The sequence below is a fragment of the Ovis aries genome, chromosome 9, assembly GCF_016772045.2.
Source record: "Ovis aries strain OAR_USU_Benz2616 breed Rambouillet chromosome 9, ARS-UI_Ramb_v3.0, whole genome shotgun sequence".
Classification (NCBI taxonomy): Eukaryota; Metazoa; Chordata; class Mammalia; order Artiodactyla; family Bovidae; genus Ovis; species Ovis aries.
Window position 1 is genome coordinate 13,032,302 of NC_056062.1, and position 14,327 is coordinate 13,046,628.

Genomic DNA, 14,327 nt, shown 5'->3' on the forward strand with positions numbered 1-14,327 from the left:
AGAAAGTATCCTTCAATTAAAAAAATAAATTCAAAAAGATCTTATCCAAAGTAGTGATCAATATTTTAAGATGCCCATGACAACTGTAACAAGTTGTAACAACTGTAACAAGTTGTTACAACTTGTAATAACTATAACAACATAAACAAGTAACTTTGATATGTACTGGTGGGAAAGCTGCAGAACTGCTTTTACTACTGTAAAAGTAATTTTACAATACTGATTTGCTGCCAGCATTCAGATTCTGGAGTAAAGCTAAAATTTCAGTTAGTAAAACTGATTTCCCTCCATCAAGTTCACAAATACCCCTGACTTCTACCCAGGGTTAAGAAGCCTTGCTTTCAGGGTGAGTTCTGGACATATTCAGGACACAGGGCTGGAAAGATTTAGAGAAAGGCAAGACCCTACTCCAGCAAGACCCTACTCAAGAATACCCCCTACAGTGCAGATGGACATGCCAGGATGTTTCTTTCCTTGTTGCGTTTGTGGTGGTTGCTGGAGGTTCTCCTTTGCCTTTTGCTTCTCTTCTTTTCTCAGCTATCTGGAAAGCCTCCTCAGAAAACCATTTTGCCTCTTTGCTTTTCTCTTTCTTGGGGATGGTCTTAAGAACCGCCTCTTGTACAATGTCACGAATCTCCATCCATAGTTCTTCAGGCACTCTGTTTATCAGATCTAATCCCTTGAATCTATTTGTCACTTCCACTGTCTAATCATAAGAGTAAATATTACATGAAACTAATTTCAGAGCAGGAAAACTAATTTCACAACAGAACACTTTACCTTGGTTTTAAAATCTAAGACTTCGTCGTTTGATGTAGGCCCTAAATCAACGCCAGGTTTGTTGGGAAACCTTTAAAGCAAAAACATACAATAAAAATGAGTGAGCTCATGTCCTTGAACAAAAGAAAAAAAAACAAAAACAAAAACAAGTGAAAGTTTGTCTATATATTAAACGAACTTTCTTGACATGAATAAAATTTGGCCTGTTTTAAAACAGCTTTTTTTTTTAAATTTTTTAAAGATTTCTTGATGTGGACCACTTTTAAAGTCTTTACTGAATTAGTTCCAATGGTGCTTCTATTTTATGTTTTGGCTGTCTGACCCTGGGTCATGTGAGATCTTAGCTTCTCTGACCGAGTATTGAACCCACACTGCCCACATTGGAAGATGTCTTACTAACCATCTTAACCACTGCACCCCCAGGGAAGTCTCCAAAAAAGTTTTTCATTACCTATTTCTGCATCCCTCTCTCCCAACCTATGAAATATCTAGTTAACACTCATTCTTAGTTTCCATAACAGAGAGTGACAGCCAATGTATCAGCAGAGCCTAAAAATAATTTGTTTTCACTAAAAGTTCTAACAGCTGAACTGAAAATCCCATTGATGGACTGAAGTAATTCTTGTTTGCCCAAACTGGAGTAAACCTGATGACTTAGAACAAAGCGGAAGAATAGGCTTTCCTTCTCCATTGTCTGTTCATGGTTCAGAGACGAATCTGAGTCCATCCAAAATGGGACTCTTGGTCCGTCAGCAGGGATACCATTTACTGAGATGGCACCACTTCTCTCCTTTACTCTAAGGGAGTACAGGGAGTTTCCCCACAATGTCGAAACTTAAAATGTACTCAAGTCAAAGAACTAATTTATATCTTTAACTTATATGCTACACAGGTACTTCTCAGTCTCTGCTGAGGCCATGGGAGTGGACGTAGGAGCCAGGAAGGCCAACTGTCAAATCACAGGTCAGCTCATTTTAACCAGCGTCAATTCACTAACCTCCTGAAACCACAGTTGCCTAATTAAGTAAAAGTAGGACACAGCTACTTTACAAAGCTGCTGTGATGACTCTATGAGGTCACAAATGTTAAGCACGTAGTGCAGTGTCTAACCCAGAGTAGAACACTCAACAAACATTAGTTTCTCTTCTCCATGTTCCCTTAGTTAAACATATAATTTTAAACATCCATAAAATCCTATCTCCTTGAAGAGTCCTCTTCAGAACTCTCAACCACTATTAAAGAAAAAAGCAAGTTACATTTTAAATCAATGGAAGAAAAATAAGAATATTAAAACCTCAAGACTGAGGCTTTGTTTAAAAGTATTCCTTTTAAACCACACCTGGAGGCCACACTAGAGGAAGGGAACAGTGGTTGTACTCTACTCGTAGGCCACTAATGCCTAAGAACCACTCCTCCCCTTTATAGTCATCAAATGCAAAACAAAACAAAGAAAAGAACTGCTCTTTACAACGACCATAATCCTAACCAAACTCCAGGAGACTGACAGAAAATGATACTATACCATTAACACAATCAGTACTACAAGCTGACAACAGCACGCCTAAACAGCACAGTGTTTCTGGATCTCTATCGCCTGGAGCACTGAGCAGAGACTAGAGGTGTCTTGCAGGGACACGACGACTTCTCTGGCTCTTCAGTTCACAGTGAAGACGCCCTGTCACAGGGAAGCCTGGTCAAAGGCACTGAGCCTCAGAGCAAGGGAAAACATCAGAAACAAAAGTCTTCTCTTCCTGGCCTTCTTTCCAAAGGCAAGAGAAGTATGAAAGATGTAGTGATTCCAGGTTTAGAAAGAATAATCTCTTGAAAGGCAGGTGGGGGCAGGCAAACGGGTAAAGGGGCTCAACTCAGTGGTGAGAATGGGGACTAGACTTGTAGTGGTGAGCAGGAAGTAGGGTACACAGAAGCTGAACTTTTTAAAAAGTTTTCTCTCTCTCAATATATATAGTTCCCTATATATAGAGAGAGAAATATATATATATATGTATAACTTCTTTAAAAAAGTTCAGCGTCTGTGCATATATATATACACCAAGATGTTTAAAAAGAATCTCTTGAGACTATCTCCTTCCATTGCTCAAGAGTATCTGGACCACACAGAGCAGGATGGTCCAAAGAGTGCTGTGTACTAGTGAGGGACATCATTATATCAGTCCTTCCCATTATACGTCAAATGTTTATAGAAATCATGCTTTTTCAGCTTGGAAGGCATACATCATCAATCCTAAGCTGATGAACAAGGGGAGGGAGGGAAGGATGGAGGGAGCCACAGACTCTGGTGCTGTTGGACAACATTTCCCAGGGCCGTCATGATCTGATGCTGGAGGGATGACTCACACGCAGTGACTCCACGGGGAGAGAAGCACTGCAAGCTTGAGCAAGGAGAGATGGCGCAGTTATTTTTCAATGTTTGCACCCTGTGACATCAGAACAATGCTTAGTACAGAAAAGACACTTGGAAGTTACTTGTTCAGTGAACAAATGAACAAATAAATAAGCATGATTTCTTTGAAAATTTTCTTTAGAAAAATACAGAAATTAACCAGAGAGATCTCTATTCTGAGCGTATTGAAGACCAAGACACTGTCATCTGTGTCTCCTCTGACTAATGTAATAAACCAACCTACGTTTTTGTTGTTCAGTCACCAAATCGTGTCTGACTCTTGTGACCCCATGGACGACAGCTCACCAGGCCCTTCTGTCCATAGGATTTCCCAGGCAAGAGTACCGGAGTGGGTTGCCATTTTCTTCTCCAGGGGATCTTCCCAACACAGGGATCAAACCGTATCTCCTGCATTGGTGGGTGGATTCTTTACTACTGAGCCACCTGGGAAGCCTCCTTTGATTAGATCGCGAAGAGTCGGACATGACTGAGTGACTTCACTTGGGTACCCTGTACAATGCGCTAGATGCCACATCCAGTGGACCTAATGCTGTTTCTGTTAATGCAAAGTATTTTTGTGCTTTTATTAGAACCTGCAGAGTCCCAAGTTGTTCTATTTGAATATCTATTATGATAATCTTTTAACTGATGGCAGGAGAACAACTTGTTCTTACAAAACTATACTCTCGTGACAACTGTCCAACACACAAAAGAAAATATCTGATCCTAATGAAGTCAACCTATCTCACTCTCTCAGGATCTGTAAGGAATGGAGTTGGTGATCTAGACCTGCTTGGTACAATAGGCAAAACAACTGGTTCTCAACCAGGTATTGCTTTTCTGCCTTCTGTACAATTGGTAGGTGAAAGTGAAAGTGAAGTTGCTCAGTCATGTCTGACTCTTTGCGACCCCATGGACTGTAGCCTATCAGGCTCCTCCGTCCATGGGATTTTCCAGGCAAGAGTGCTGGAGTGGGTTGCCATTTCCTTCTCCAGGGGATCTTCCTGACCCAGGAATCGAACCCGGGTCTCCCGTATTGCAGGCAGACGCTTTACCATCTGAGCCACCAGGGAAGCCCCTACGTATCTTTCAGAAATAATCTCTCACTACTATGCTGCACACTGGCTCAGCTTTGCAGTTATTATCATTTTTTATCTTACTAGGAAGGGATTATTCAAGTTCCCACTTTTAATGATGGTAATTATTTTAGTGAGACAAATCACTACACAGTAACTACTATTCATTCACTAAATGCAAACCATTTCTAAAAAGGAAAGTTCACTTTCATAAGACATCCAATCTGCGATACTATGACTATAGATGAAATGCACATCGTACTCACTTAACATTTTTTCTTCTGATTTACACAAAGATCCAATATAGGGCTTCAGGGGCCATATTAAAGAGACAGATTTCTTTTCAGACAATACTGTCTTTGATGTTAAATCACCTACAATTAACTTCTTTTTTTCTTCTTTTTACAATTAACTTCTTAAAGAGTTCTGAATACTAGAGTATAAAGAAACTAATTTTAAAAATAAAATACACATGCAATTTACACTAATTTTTTTCACAGTTCTTTCATTATTGAAACTTCCTCAGTCCTACTTTATCTGTGGTAGAATCACTGAGAGTAATTCAGTATCAGATGACATACCTGGGTTGCTATTTTCAGGAGAAGCTTTAGATCTCTTTTCTTTATATTCAGAAATCAGTTAGCGAAAGCTATGTATTAAAAATGTGATAAATAATATATTAACGCTGATATGAAAAACAACTACCAAATTCTTAGATCATTTCAGACAATGTCAGAGATAATATCAAAACTTCAATTGTCGCATACATTTCAAGTTCTATAAACTTTTATTTAGCATGTAGTAAAGGAGAAAGTAAAGGTATATTTTCACCCTGCTTATTTAACTTATATGCAGAGTACATTATGAGAAACACTGGGCTGGATGAAGCACAAGCTGGAATCAAGATTGCCGGGAGAAATATTAATAACCTCAGATATGCAGATGACACCACCCTTATGGCAGAAAGTGAAGAGGAACTAAAAGCCTCTTGATGAAAGTGAAAGAAGAGAGTGAAAAAGTTGGCTTAAAGCTCAACATTCAGAAAAGGAAGATCATGGCATCCGGTCTCATCACTTCATGGCAAACAGATGGGGAAACAGTGACTGACTTTGTTTTTGGGGGCTCCAAAATCACTGCAGATGGTGACTGCAGCCAAGAAATTAAAAGACGCTTACTCCTTGGAAAGAAAGTTAGACCAACTTAGCATATTAAAAAGCAGAGACATTACTTTCTCCACGAAAGTCCATCTAGTCAAGGTTATAGTTTTTCCAGTAGTCATGTATGGATGTGAGAATTGAACTATAAAGAAAGCTGAGCGCAGAAGAATTGATGCTTCTGAACTGTGGTCTTGGAAAAGACTCTTGAGAGTCCCTTGGACTGCAAGGAGATCCAACCAGTCCATCCTAAAGGAAATCAGTCCTGGGTATTCATTGGAAGGACTGACGTTGAAGCTGAAACTCCAATACTTTGGCCACCTGACGCGAAGAGCAGACTCATTTGAAAAGACCCTGATGCTGGGAAAGACTGAAGGCAGGAGGAGAAGGGGACAACAGAGGATGAGATGGTTGGATGGCATCACCAACTCAGTGGACATGATTTTGGGTAAACTCTGGGAGTTGGTGACAGACAGGGAGGCCTGGTATGCTGCGGTTCATGGGGTCCCAGAGTCGAACAAGACTGAGCAACTGAACAGAATTGAAAGGAGAAAGAAAAGGAAGATGAAGTAATCATGAACTCAGGGCCGCAGAGCTCCAATAATTAACTAGATTTAGCTTGGCATACGAAAAATCTCTTGAGCTTGCAAATCCTAGCTCTATAACCAACTGCTCTTTGTTCCTGGAAGAGTTGCTTCTCTTCAGTTCAAAGTCTTCCTCTACACAACGGGGATATTACTACCTTATTTCACAAGAGGGTTAATAGGATGTAATGTGATAATATACCCCCAAAATGCTTGCAGAAACAGTCAAAGAGTGGAATAATTTCATCTTCAACTTTATTGCTGTAACTACTTTGGAATTCCAAGTAAATCCCAATGTGTGCTTTTTCATATGTTTAACATTCAATGTTGCATGAAACTTATTAATTCTGGTGATTAGCTGTTCTTTGTGGTTTGTAATGTAGGGAATCTCAGCTTTTAGATAATGTGTACCTAAATTTCTTTATAACATATGAATTCACTACATTAGAGAACATAATGATCCCCCATTATTGCAGCTAATTACACCAAAAGCAGAAAACTAATCACAATCAAGACCTGGCCTGGACCACCACTCTTCCTTCTCTACCTACTCAAACTCTGAACCAGCAGATCTTTCCGACAATGATTTTTAATGTCTGTGTTCCTCTCCAATTCACTTGGAAGACATCTCCCTACTCTTACAGTGGGTACTGGCAAGCTCTAGACAGGGCTTATCTCTCTGGATTCCAACTATCTTACTTGAGATTTAGGGATTCCTGCTGAAATGGGTTCCTTATGGGGCAGATTCTGAAAACATTTAAGGTGGAGGCAGACAGAAATCCGTTGGAAGATTTTCATTATGACAGGAAACAGATCCCATGAGGGGCCAAGCATAATTAGGGACTCTCAGGCAAGCTGGCACCCACTACTCTGGGAAGGATGACAGGGCACCAGTGACCTAAGAAAAGGTGTCCCCACAGGACAGAAAGCCGCCTTGAGGTTCAAGTCTAGATACAAAGGAGAAAGGGAAGTCTGCTCAATCCCTGCAGGAGCACCTGACCCTCTCTGACAACCTAAAGTGGTCCCCACTGACATCTGCTAGCGGAAAAGAGAAATAAGAGCCTCAAGGGCACCTCATCAGGAAGATCTAGGCTTCCACGTGGGCTCCACATAAGGTCTCTGAGTGAGGGGGGAAGCTAGGCGGTCCAGCTGCCCAAACTGGGTGCTGGAGCTTTGTTTGTAACAGTGACTGAGCGGCAAGCACACATATGAGAACAAAGGAGCTCTCACTCTGAAGTCAACATGTGCATCACCTTAAAGGCTGGGGAACCTGGACCCAGAGGGGCGGCCTGGGAGCAAAGGTCAATCGTGAGCCCACTGCAGGATGAGTTTCTTTTTTTTTTCCTTTTAAAATGATTTTATTAAAGGTCTTTATAGAGCCACATCCAGACTCCAGATCCAGCTGCCAAGTAGACCCTGTCAAGACCAGCTGTAGCAGCAGTGCTGCAGCAGTAGAATCAGTGCAAGCAACAGAATGATGAGAAGGAACTAATTTCTCCCCTCCAAATGATTTGTGGAAGAGGACTGTCTCTTTGATCTTAGGGAATCCTCCGGGTTCTTAGAAAATTCAAGCAGTAGCGTATAGAGAGGCAAGCCCTCAAGGGAAAACAGGATTTGCTGCTGAACTAAATATTTCAAGACCCAAAGAACTAGTTAGAAATATCACAACTGTGACACTGTTCATACGCTGTACTGAGAGGTCACACTTGGAATGAAATGGCTATTGTCAAGCTTTCAAAGGATCAAGGTCTACATGTCCTGAGATTAAGCACCCCAAGCCCACAGCCAAGAGTAACCAATTGGCCTTTGCTTGGCTTTCAGCTCTTGAGGGGGAACATCTCACCACCATTCTCCAAACTGCACCCAACTGGAACTCTCACTGGTCACGTAGCAAGTAACAGTTAAAATTATTTTTGGCTGCAGTTTAGTGAGAACTAGCATTTTAATGTGCACACTTACATCTTAAACCCACTAATAACAGCATATTCTTCTGCAGTCCATCCAAAAACATCTTTAGAAAAGATGTCAGCACCTTGCTGAAGGAGAAGTCTGACGACATTTGCTGATTCATACTTGACAGCAAGCATGAGGGCTGTTCTAAAACAACAGAGAGATGACTTCAGCCTCAGGAAGTTGAGTTGACTTCCTTAAACAGTTAATTTGATATGCTTTACCAACTGCATGCCTTGCCCTTTCATGAAGAACTGACCATTTACAGGCTCAAGTGTTCATCTTTGTAAATTACATCCAAGGCTAAAATGAAGGGACAGAAAAGAAGCCTCCTGTCCCACTGGGATGCCAGGTAGCAGCACTTACTATTTCAAAAGTCCCTGATGGGGACTTCCCTGGTGGGCCAGTGGATAAGACTCCAGGCTTCCAATGCAGGGGGCCTAGGTTCCATCCCTGGTCAGGGAACTTGATCCCATATGCTGCAACTAAGAGTTCCCACAACTAGGACCCCACGCAGCCAAATAAATAAATGTTTTTTAAAAATAATAATAAAGTTCTTGATGGACAAGAAACGATACTGAGGTCACTTATCTGAGGCAGGTGACTATTTAAGGGATAAATTCCCCATTTCCTCCTTAGTCTGATATATTTGGCTTCAAAGTCAGCTAGAGGTTGGGTTAAAGAAAGGCTATTTGCAGGTTTAAATCAAAAATATTGATAATAATGGGAATAAACATAGTCATGGTGGCAGGTAATGATGTGGACAAGCACTAAAAATGAAATACTATCTATAAAATCTTTCTTACACACAGGCACCTTTGAAAGATGTACTACTATTTGCCTTTTGTTTCAGGAAACTAATTTGCTGATGATAACCCTGATCAGTAGGAAACCTAGGAACGGAACCTAGCCTGAATCTAAAGCCCATCATTTTTGTCTGTATCGTCCACCTCTGACTTGTCTTTGTTAAAGGAACTGTTTATCTGATCAAAGCTATCCTTCTTCCTTCTACCTGCATTAAAAATGAAAATATCAAAATGTACTAAAATGAGAAAGGATAAAAACTGGTGAGCCCACAGGATCTGGTGACAGTGAGTAACAATTACCTTTTTGTGGCTGTTGTTATTTAGTCGCTATGTTGTATCTGACTCTTCTGCAACCTAGTAACATCAGCATTCTTCAAACAAAGTACTTTAAAACAAAGAGCTATCCAAAAGACAAAATCAAGTCTTTTAGGTTTATTATGCATCTTATAAAAATACATACATACGAAGTAGAGGTTAAACAATTCTTTTAAAAGAATTAAGAAACTTGATACTGTCATGAAGTAAACTAAAAAGCAGAATCCATATTTCACAAAGCTAATAAAACTAATTTGAAATCCCTCAGCTATTACAAGATCAACCAAACAAACAAAAAGAGGCTGCATATGACACTGGTCAATATTATAAAGGAATATGAATCCTGCTATACATTCCTGCTATATATTGTTCACGATTCCCAGTCAGAATAATTTATTTTCTACCTAAGTGATGATGTGTTGATCACAAATGAATCCTCTTATTCATTTATCTTGATATTACCATCCTAGAACAGCACTAAGGGTTTTAAAAAGAAAAAGAACAACGGTACCTTTTCTTCTTATCAACCGCATGTATATTCGCGCCTTTCTTCACTAAAAACTCCACCATTTGCCCTCTCCTTTCATGTATCCCAAGTAAGAGTGGTGTCAGGTCATCCTGTAAAACAGGGAAAACCATTTCTAATGTACACAGTTCACCTATTTCTAAACTGAAATTAAAATCGTGCAATCGATTCTCTGACCTTAAAAACAAAAGTCAGAAAGTAAATGAAATAGAGCCCCCTCCTCACTGCCCTTTGCACCTTCTTTCTCTTTAATATGCTCCTCCTCTGGGCCGTCCCTGGTGGTCCAGTGGCTCAGTGTCAAGCTCCCAATGCAGGGGGTGCGGGTATCATTTAGCTACTGTATCAACTGCGTATTTTAGGGACAATGCTGAGGCAGAAATATATAATACTATCTGTAGCATGCATAACCTATCCAAGGATGACCATGAGTAAACTCAAAAGGTTTACAGACATTCCAGTGGGAATATTATTCTCTACATGAACTTGCAAAGAGAGAAACTCTTTTTTTGGCTTAAAGCTCAACATTCAGAAAACGAAGATCATGGCATCCGGTCCCATCACTTCTTGGGAAATAGATGGGGAACAGTGTCAGACTTTACTTTTGAGGGCTCCAAAATCACTGCAGATGGTGACTGCAGCCATGAAATTAAAAGACACTTACTCCTTAGAAGGAAAGTTATGACCAACCTAGACAGCATATTGAAAAGCAGACACATTATTTTGCCAACAAAGGTCCATCTAGTCAAGGCTATGGTTTCTCCAGTAGTCATGTATGGATGTGAGAGTTGGACTATGAAGAAAGCTGAGTGCTGAAGAATTGCTGCTTTTGAACTATGGTGTTGGAGAAGACTCTTGAGAGTCCCTTGGACTGCAAGGAGATCCAACCAGTCCGTCCTAAGGGAGATCAGTCCTAGGATTTCTTTGGAAGGACTGATGCTAAAGCTGAAACCCCAGTACTTTGGCCAGCTCATGCGAAGAGTTGACTCATTGGAAAAGACTCTGCTGCTGGGAGGGATTGAGGGCAAGAGGAGAAGGGGACGACAGAAGATGAGATGGCTGGATGGCATCACCGACTCGACGGACGTGAGTCTGAGTGAACTCCAGGAGTTGGTGACGGACAGGGAGGCCTGGCGTGCTGCAGTCCATGGGGTCACAAAGAGTCGGACACGACTGAGCTCCTGAACTGAACTGAACTGACTGAAATGAACTTTCAGATTTTTTTTCTTTTTTTGGTGCCGAAACCCAGGAAACTCCAGAATTGTTGCCTTTGAAATCATTCTGAGAAAGGTCTCTGGGGTGGGACACATGTATACTTACAACTGACTCATGACGTTGTACAGCAGAAACCAACACAACATGGCACAGCAATTACCATCCAACTAAAACATACTAAGGTCAATAAACAGCAGAGCTAGAAAAATTAGGTCTCTGTCAGCACACACAAAAAATGTAGACAGGAATTTCAGTTTTCTTCTGGTACTTTTCGCACCCTGTGTATTTACAATTTTTGATCCATACTCCATCTGAAACTTTTGGTGAGATAAAAATCTAGTTACTTTTCTCTAAATAGTTACCAGGTTATTTCTCCACCATCTACACGTAATTTATCTTTTCTAATAGAAAATGTCATCAAGCAAATTTTTATATCTAAAAGGTCAAAGCTTTGTCTACTATACAAAACTTTCAATTTCATCACAATTAAAGACAGCATGTGTAACCCAAAATCTTTAAAACCATGATATGTTTATTTGGTTTAAATATGAAAAGACAACAGATCCTAAGAAAACGTCCTCTTAGTCAAGGACACAGCCAGCTTATTTCAGTTCTGTGATTACTGACATTCAGTTACATAACTTTAAAACGACCAGTAAAGTGCTCTATAAGGGGAATTATAAGCGAGTCCAAAACCAGCTAAGGCTTTTGCAGCCTATCAAGTCTGTGGGGCGCTGGATCCCACAAAAGTGTCAGCGAGCCTTGGAGGGGAAACTCACAGGAGGGACCCCTGCCAGGCCCTTCCTCCCCACTTACCTGTTCCTCTTGTCCCTGTCATTCAGGCCATTCTCTCCCAGCAACAGAACCTGGTGCACTTTGGCTACATTACCTACGCTGGCAGCTTTGTGGATTTTTCTAAGCCCTCTGTCTCGGATGTGGTACCAGGGTTGGAAGTTGGTCCTATGATGACCTCTGTCTCTCCGCTGGCTGATGGAGGAGCCTAAGGGCAACTCGCCCTTCTTACAAATCTTCTTCATCGCAGAGCCTATGGGCTCCAAACACACCTCACCTCCCCCTAGGCTCTTCACAGTCCCCTAAACCCAACACAAACACTACAGGTAAGCCAGAGCCGTCCAGCCACAACCTCCCAGTTGGGAAGCTCAATGGTTTGGTTTGGAATCTGTCCCGCCACAACCTCCCAGCTGGGAAGCTCAACGGTTTCGAATCTTTGATCCCAGAATGATCGTTGCTAAGCAACAGCGAGCCGAGCGCAGGCGGCTGCGACCACGACCCGCGCACCGAGCGCGGCCGAGAGGAGCTACCCCACGTCAGAGGTCAGCGGCAGAACCCGGGAGGACCCCATGCCCGAAGGGCGACAGCCAAGAGGAGCTACCCCACGTCCGAGGTCAGTTCAGTTCAGTTCAGTCGCTCAGTCGTGTCCGGCTCTTTGCGACCCCATGAATCGCAGCATACCAGGCCTCCCTGTCCATCACCAACTCCCTGGAGTTCACTCAGACTCACATCCATCGAGTCCGTGATGCCATCCAGCCATCTCATCCTCGGTCGGCCCCTTCTCCTCCTGCCCCCAATCCCTCCCAGCATCAGAGTCTTTTCCAACGAGTCAACTCTTCCCATGAGGTGGCCAAAGTACTGGAGTTTCAGCTTTAGCATCATTCCTTCCAAAGAAATCCCAGGGTTGATCTCCTTCAGAATGGACTGGTTGGATCTCCTTGCAGTCCAAGGGACGCTCAAGAGTCTTCTCCAACACCACAGTTCAAAAGCATCAACTCTTCAGCGCTCAGCCTTCTTCACAGTCCAACTCTCACATCCATACATGACCACAGGAAAAACCATAGCCTTGACTAGATGGACCTTAGTCAGCAAAGTAATTAATTTTAATTATTTTTTAATTATGCATTTGGCTGTGCTGGGTCTTCGTTGAGGCACATGGGATCTTCGGTCTTCACTGTGGCACTCAGGATCTTTAGTTGCGGCATGTGGGATCTAGTTCCCTGACCAGGGATCGAACCTGGGTCCCCTGTATTGGAAGCTCAGAGTCTTAGCCACTAGACCACCTGAAACTGGCCTCAGAAGTACTTTGGGAAAAGAAGTGCGTGGTCTAAGGCACAGGCTGGAGGAATGGCATTTTAAAGGGAGCCGTGCACTGACAGCCACGGGTGTCCTGACTTCTCTGAGCATCTGTGTCCCTAACCGGTGGCCTGTGAGCAACAGCAGGGAAGGTATTTTCTCATCACCTTTACGATGAGAGACACTTTATGTATAACTGATCAGTAGCTGGGCTGGGTCTCCGATGCCGCACGCAGGCTTTCTCTTTGTGGCAACCAAGGGCTACTCTTCACTGCAGGGTGGGGCTGGTCCTGTTGCAGAGCACAGGCTCCGGATGCGCGGGTCTCAGCAGTTACAGCTCGCGGGCTCAGCTGCCCCTCAGCATGCGGGATCCTCCCGGACCAGGAATCAAACTTGTGTCCCCTGCAATGGCAGGCAGATTCTCACCCACTGTACCACGAGGGAAGTCCAGTGAGAGACAGCTTTCAAAAAAAGAATCATCCCATGGCAAAGATACTTCCCTCTGATTCAGTGGCAGTGCAAACTGGCCTCAAGTAAATCCAGGTGGGTTCACACGAAAACATGGGTCATGAGGAAAGCCAGGTTAAGACCTCAATCTTTTAAAGAAAAACACAGGCTGTGCACCCCAGATTGTGTGTGCCTGGGTGGAGAAGGGCTGGATGTTTTACGCCAGAACCTAATGTTCTTTTCATTGGTGCCTATTCTACTCACTCTAAACACACTAAGTTTCCGTTAGTTATTACAGCTTTTATTTCTATAATTAATTCTTTTATAAGCCATTACAACCTTGTAACTATTAGTTCAGCTTGCTGACAACATCCTAAGTCAAAACCACACGTTGAGATGAATACAAATGTTGTTTGGTTCCCAAGAAGGCCAATTTCACTCACCCACCAGGTGGAGCAGCTAAAACTTTGATGGAAAAAAAACAGTTTTGATAGCTTGCCGAGTTTGGGGCAACCACAGCAACTGAAAAATGAGTGAGGAATCCTGGAAAAAAAAAAAAGAGAAGGAAAGACAGAAAGCCCCGAATTCTGCAAATGCTCCCTAATTCACCAGACAACCCAACTATGTGTGTGTGGAGCAGCCTCCAAGCAGCTAAGCCAAGAATAAAAGAACTGACAGACTTCCTTGGTGGTCCAAGAGTTAAGAGTCCTCCTTCTGACGCAGGGGACTTAGGTTCGATCCCTGGTCAGGGAACCGGATCCCACATGCCATGGGCAATTCAGCGTGCGTGCCACAGTGAAAGATCCTGCATGCCACAACTAAGACCAACACAGCCAAATAAAGAAATACTTTTTAACAAAAAGAATACAAGAACTGAAATGAGATTTGAGCTGCTGCCCAGAGGCAGACTTTTCAGTATGAAGCCAACAGCACTGCCTACTACAACAAACACAAATGAACACTCTTCAGAGAAATAGAACAGAAACTC

At 42.4% G+C, this 14,327-nt stretch overlaps 1 protein-coding gene across 20 annotated transcripts in view; it reads right to left on the minus strand.

The window, feature by feature from the left end:
• Window positions 1–14,327, minus strand: part of LOC106991342 (EH domain-containing protein 1-like) — a 51,311-nt gene that overhangs the window by 18,882 nt on the left and 18,102 nt on the right. For 2 of the 20 annotated variants that reach the window (XR_009595035.1, XR_009595033.1), the window contains exons 2-7: window positions 13,060–13,294; window positions 9,578–9,684; window positions 9,052–9,151; window positions 7,955–8,092; window positions 4,839–4,906; window positions 781–850 (exon numbers count right to left, since the gene is read on the minus strand). The exons of 5 other annotated variants lie outside the window; for them this stretch is intronic. Coding sequence is in view for 4 of the 15 variants with exons in the window: in XM_060393629.1 (XP_060249612.1) it covers window positions 781–850; window positions 7,955–8,092; window positions 9,578–9,636 (267 nt within the window). In the remaining 11 variants the exon portion in view is untranslated. Of the gene's footprint in view, window positions 1–780; window positions 851–1,978; window positions 2,013–4,542; window positions 4,907–7,954; window positions 9,152–9,577; window positions 9,685–13,059; window positions 13,295–14,327 lie in introns of those variants that run through there. 13 more of the 20 variants (XR_009595029.1, XR_009595036.1, XM_060393635.1 and 10 more) reach the window with 13 other exon arrangements.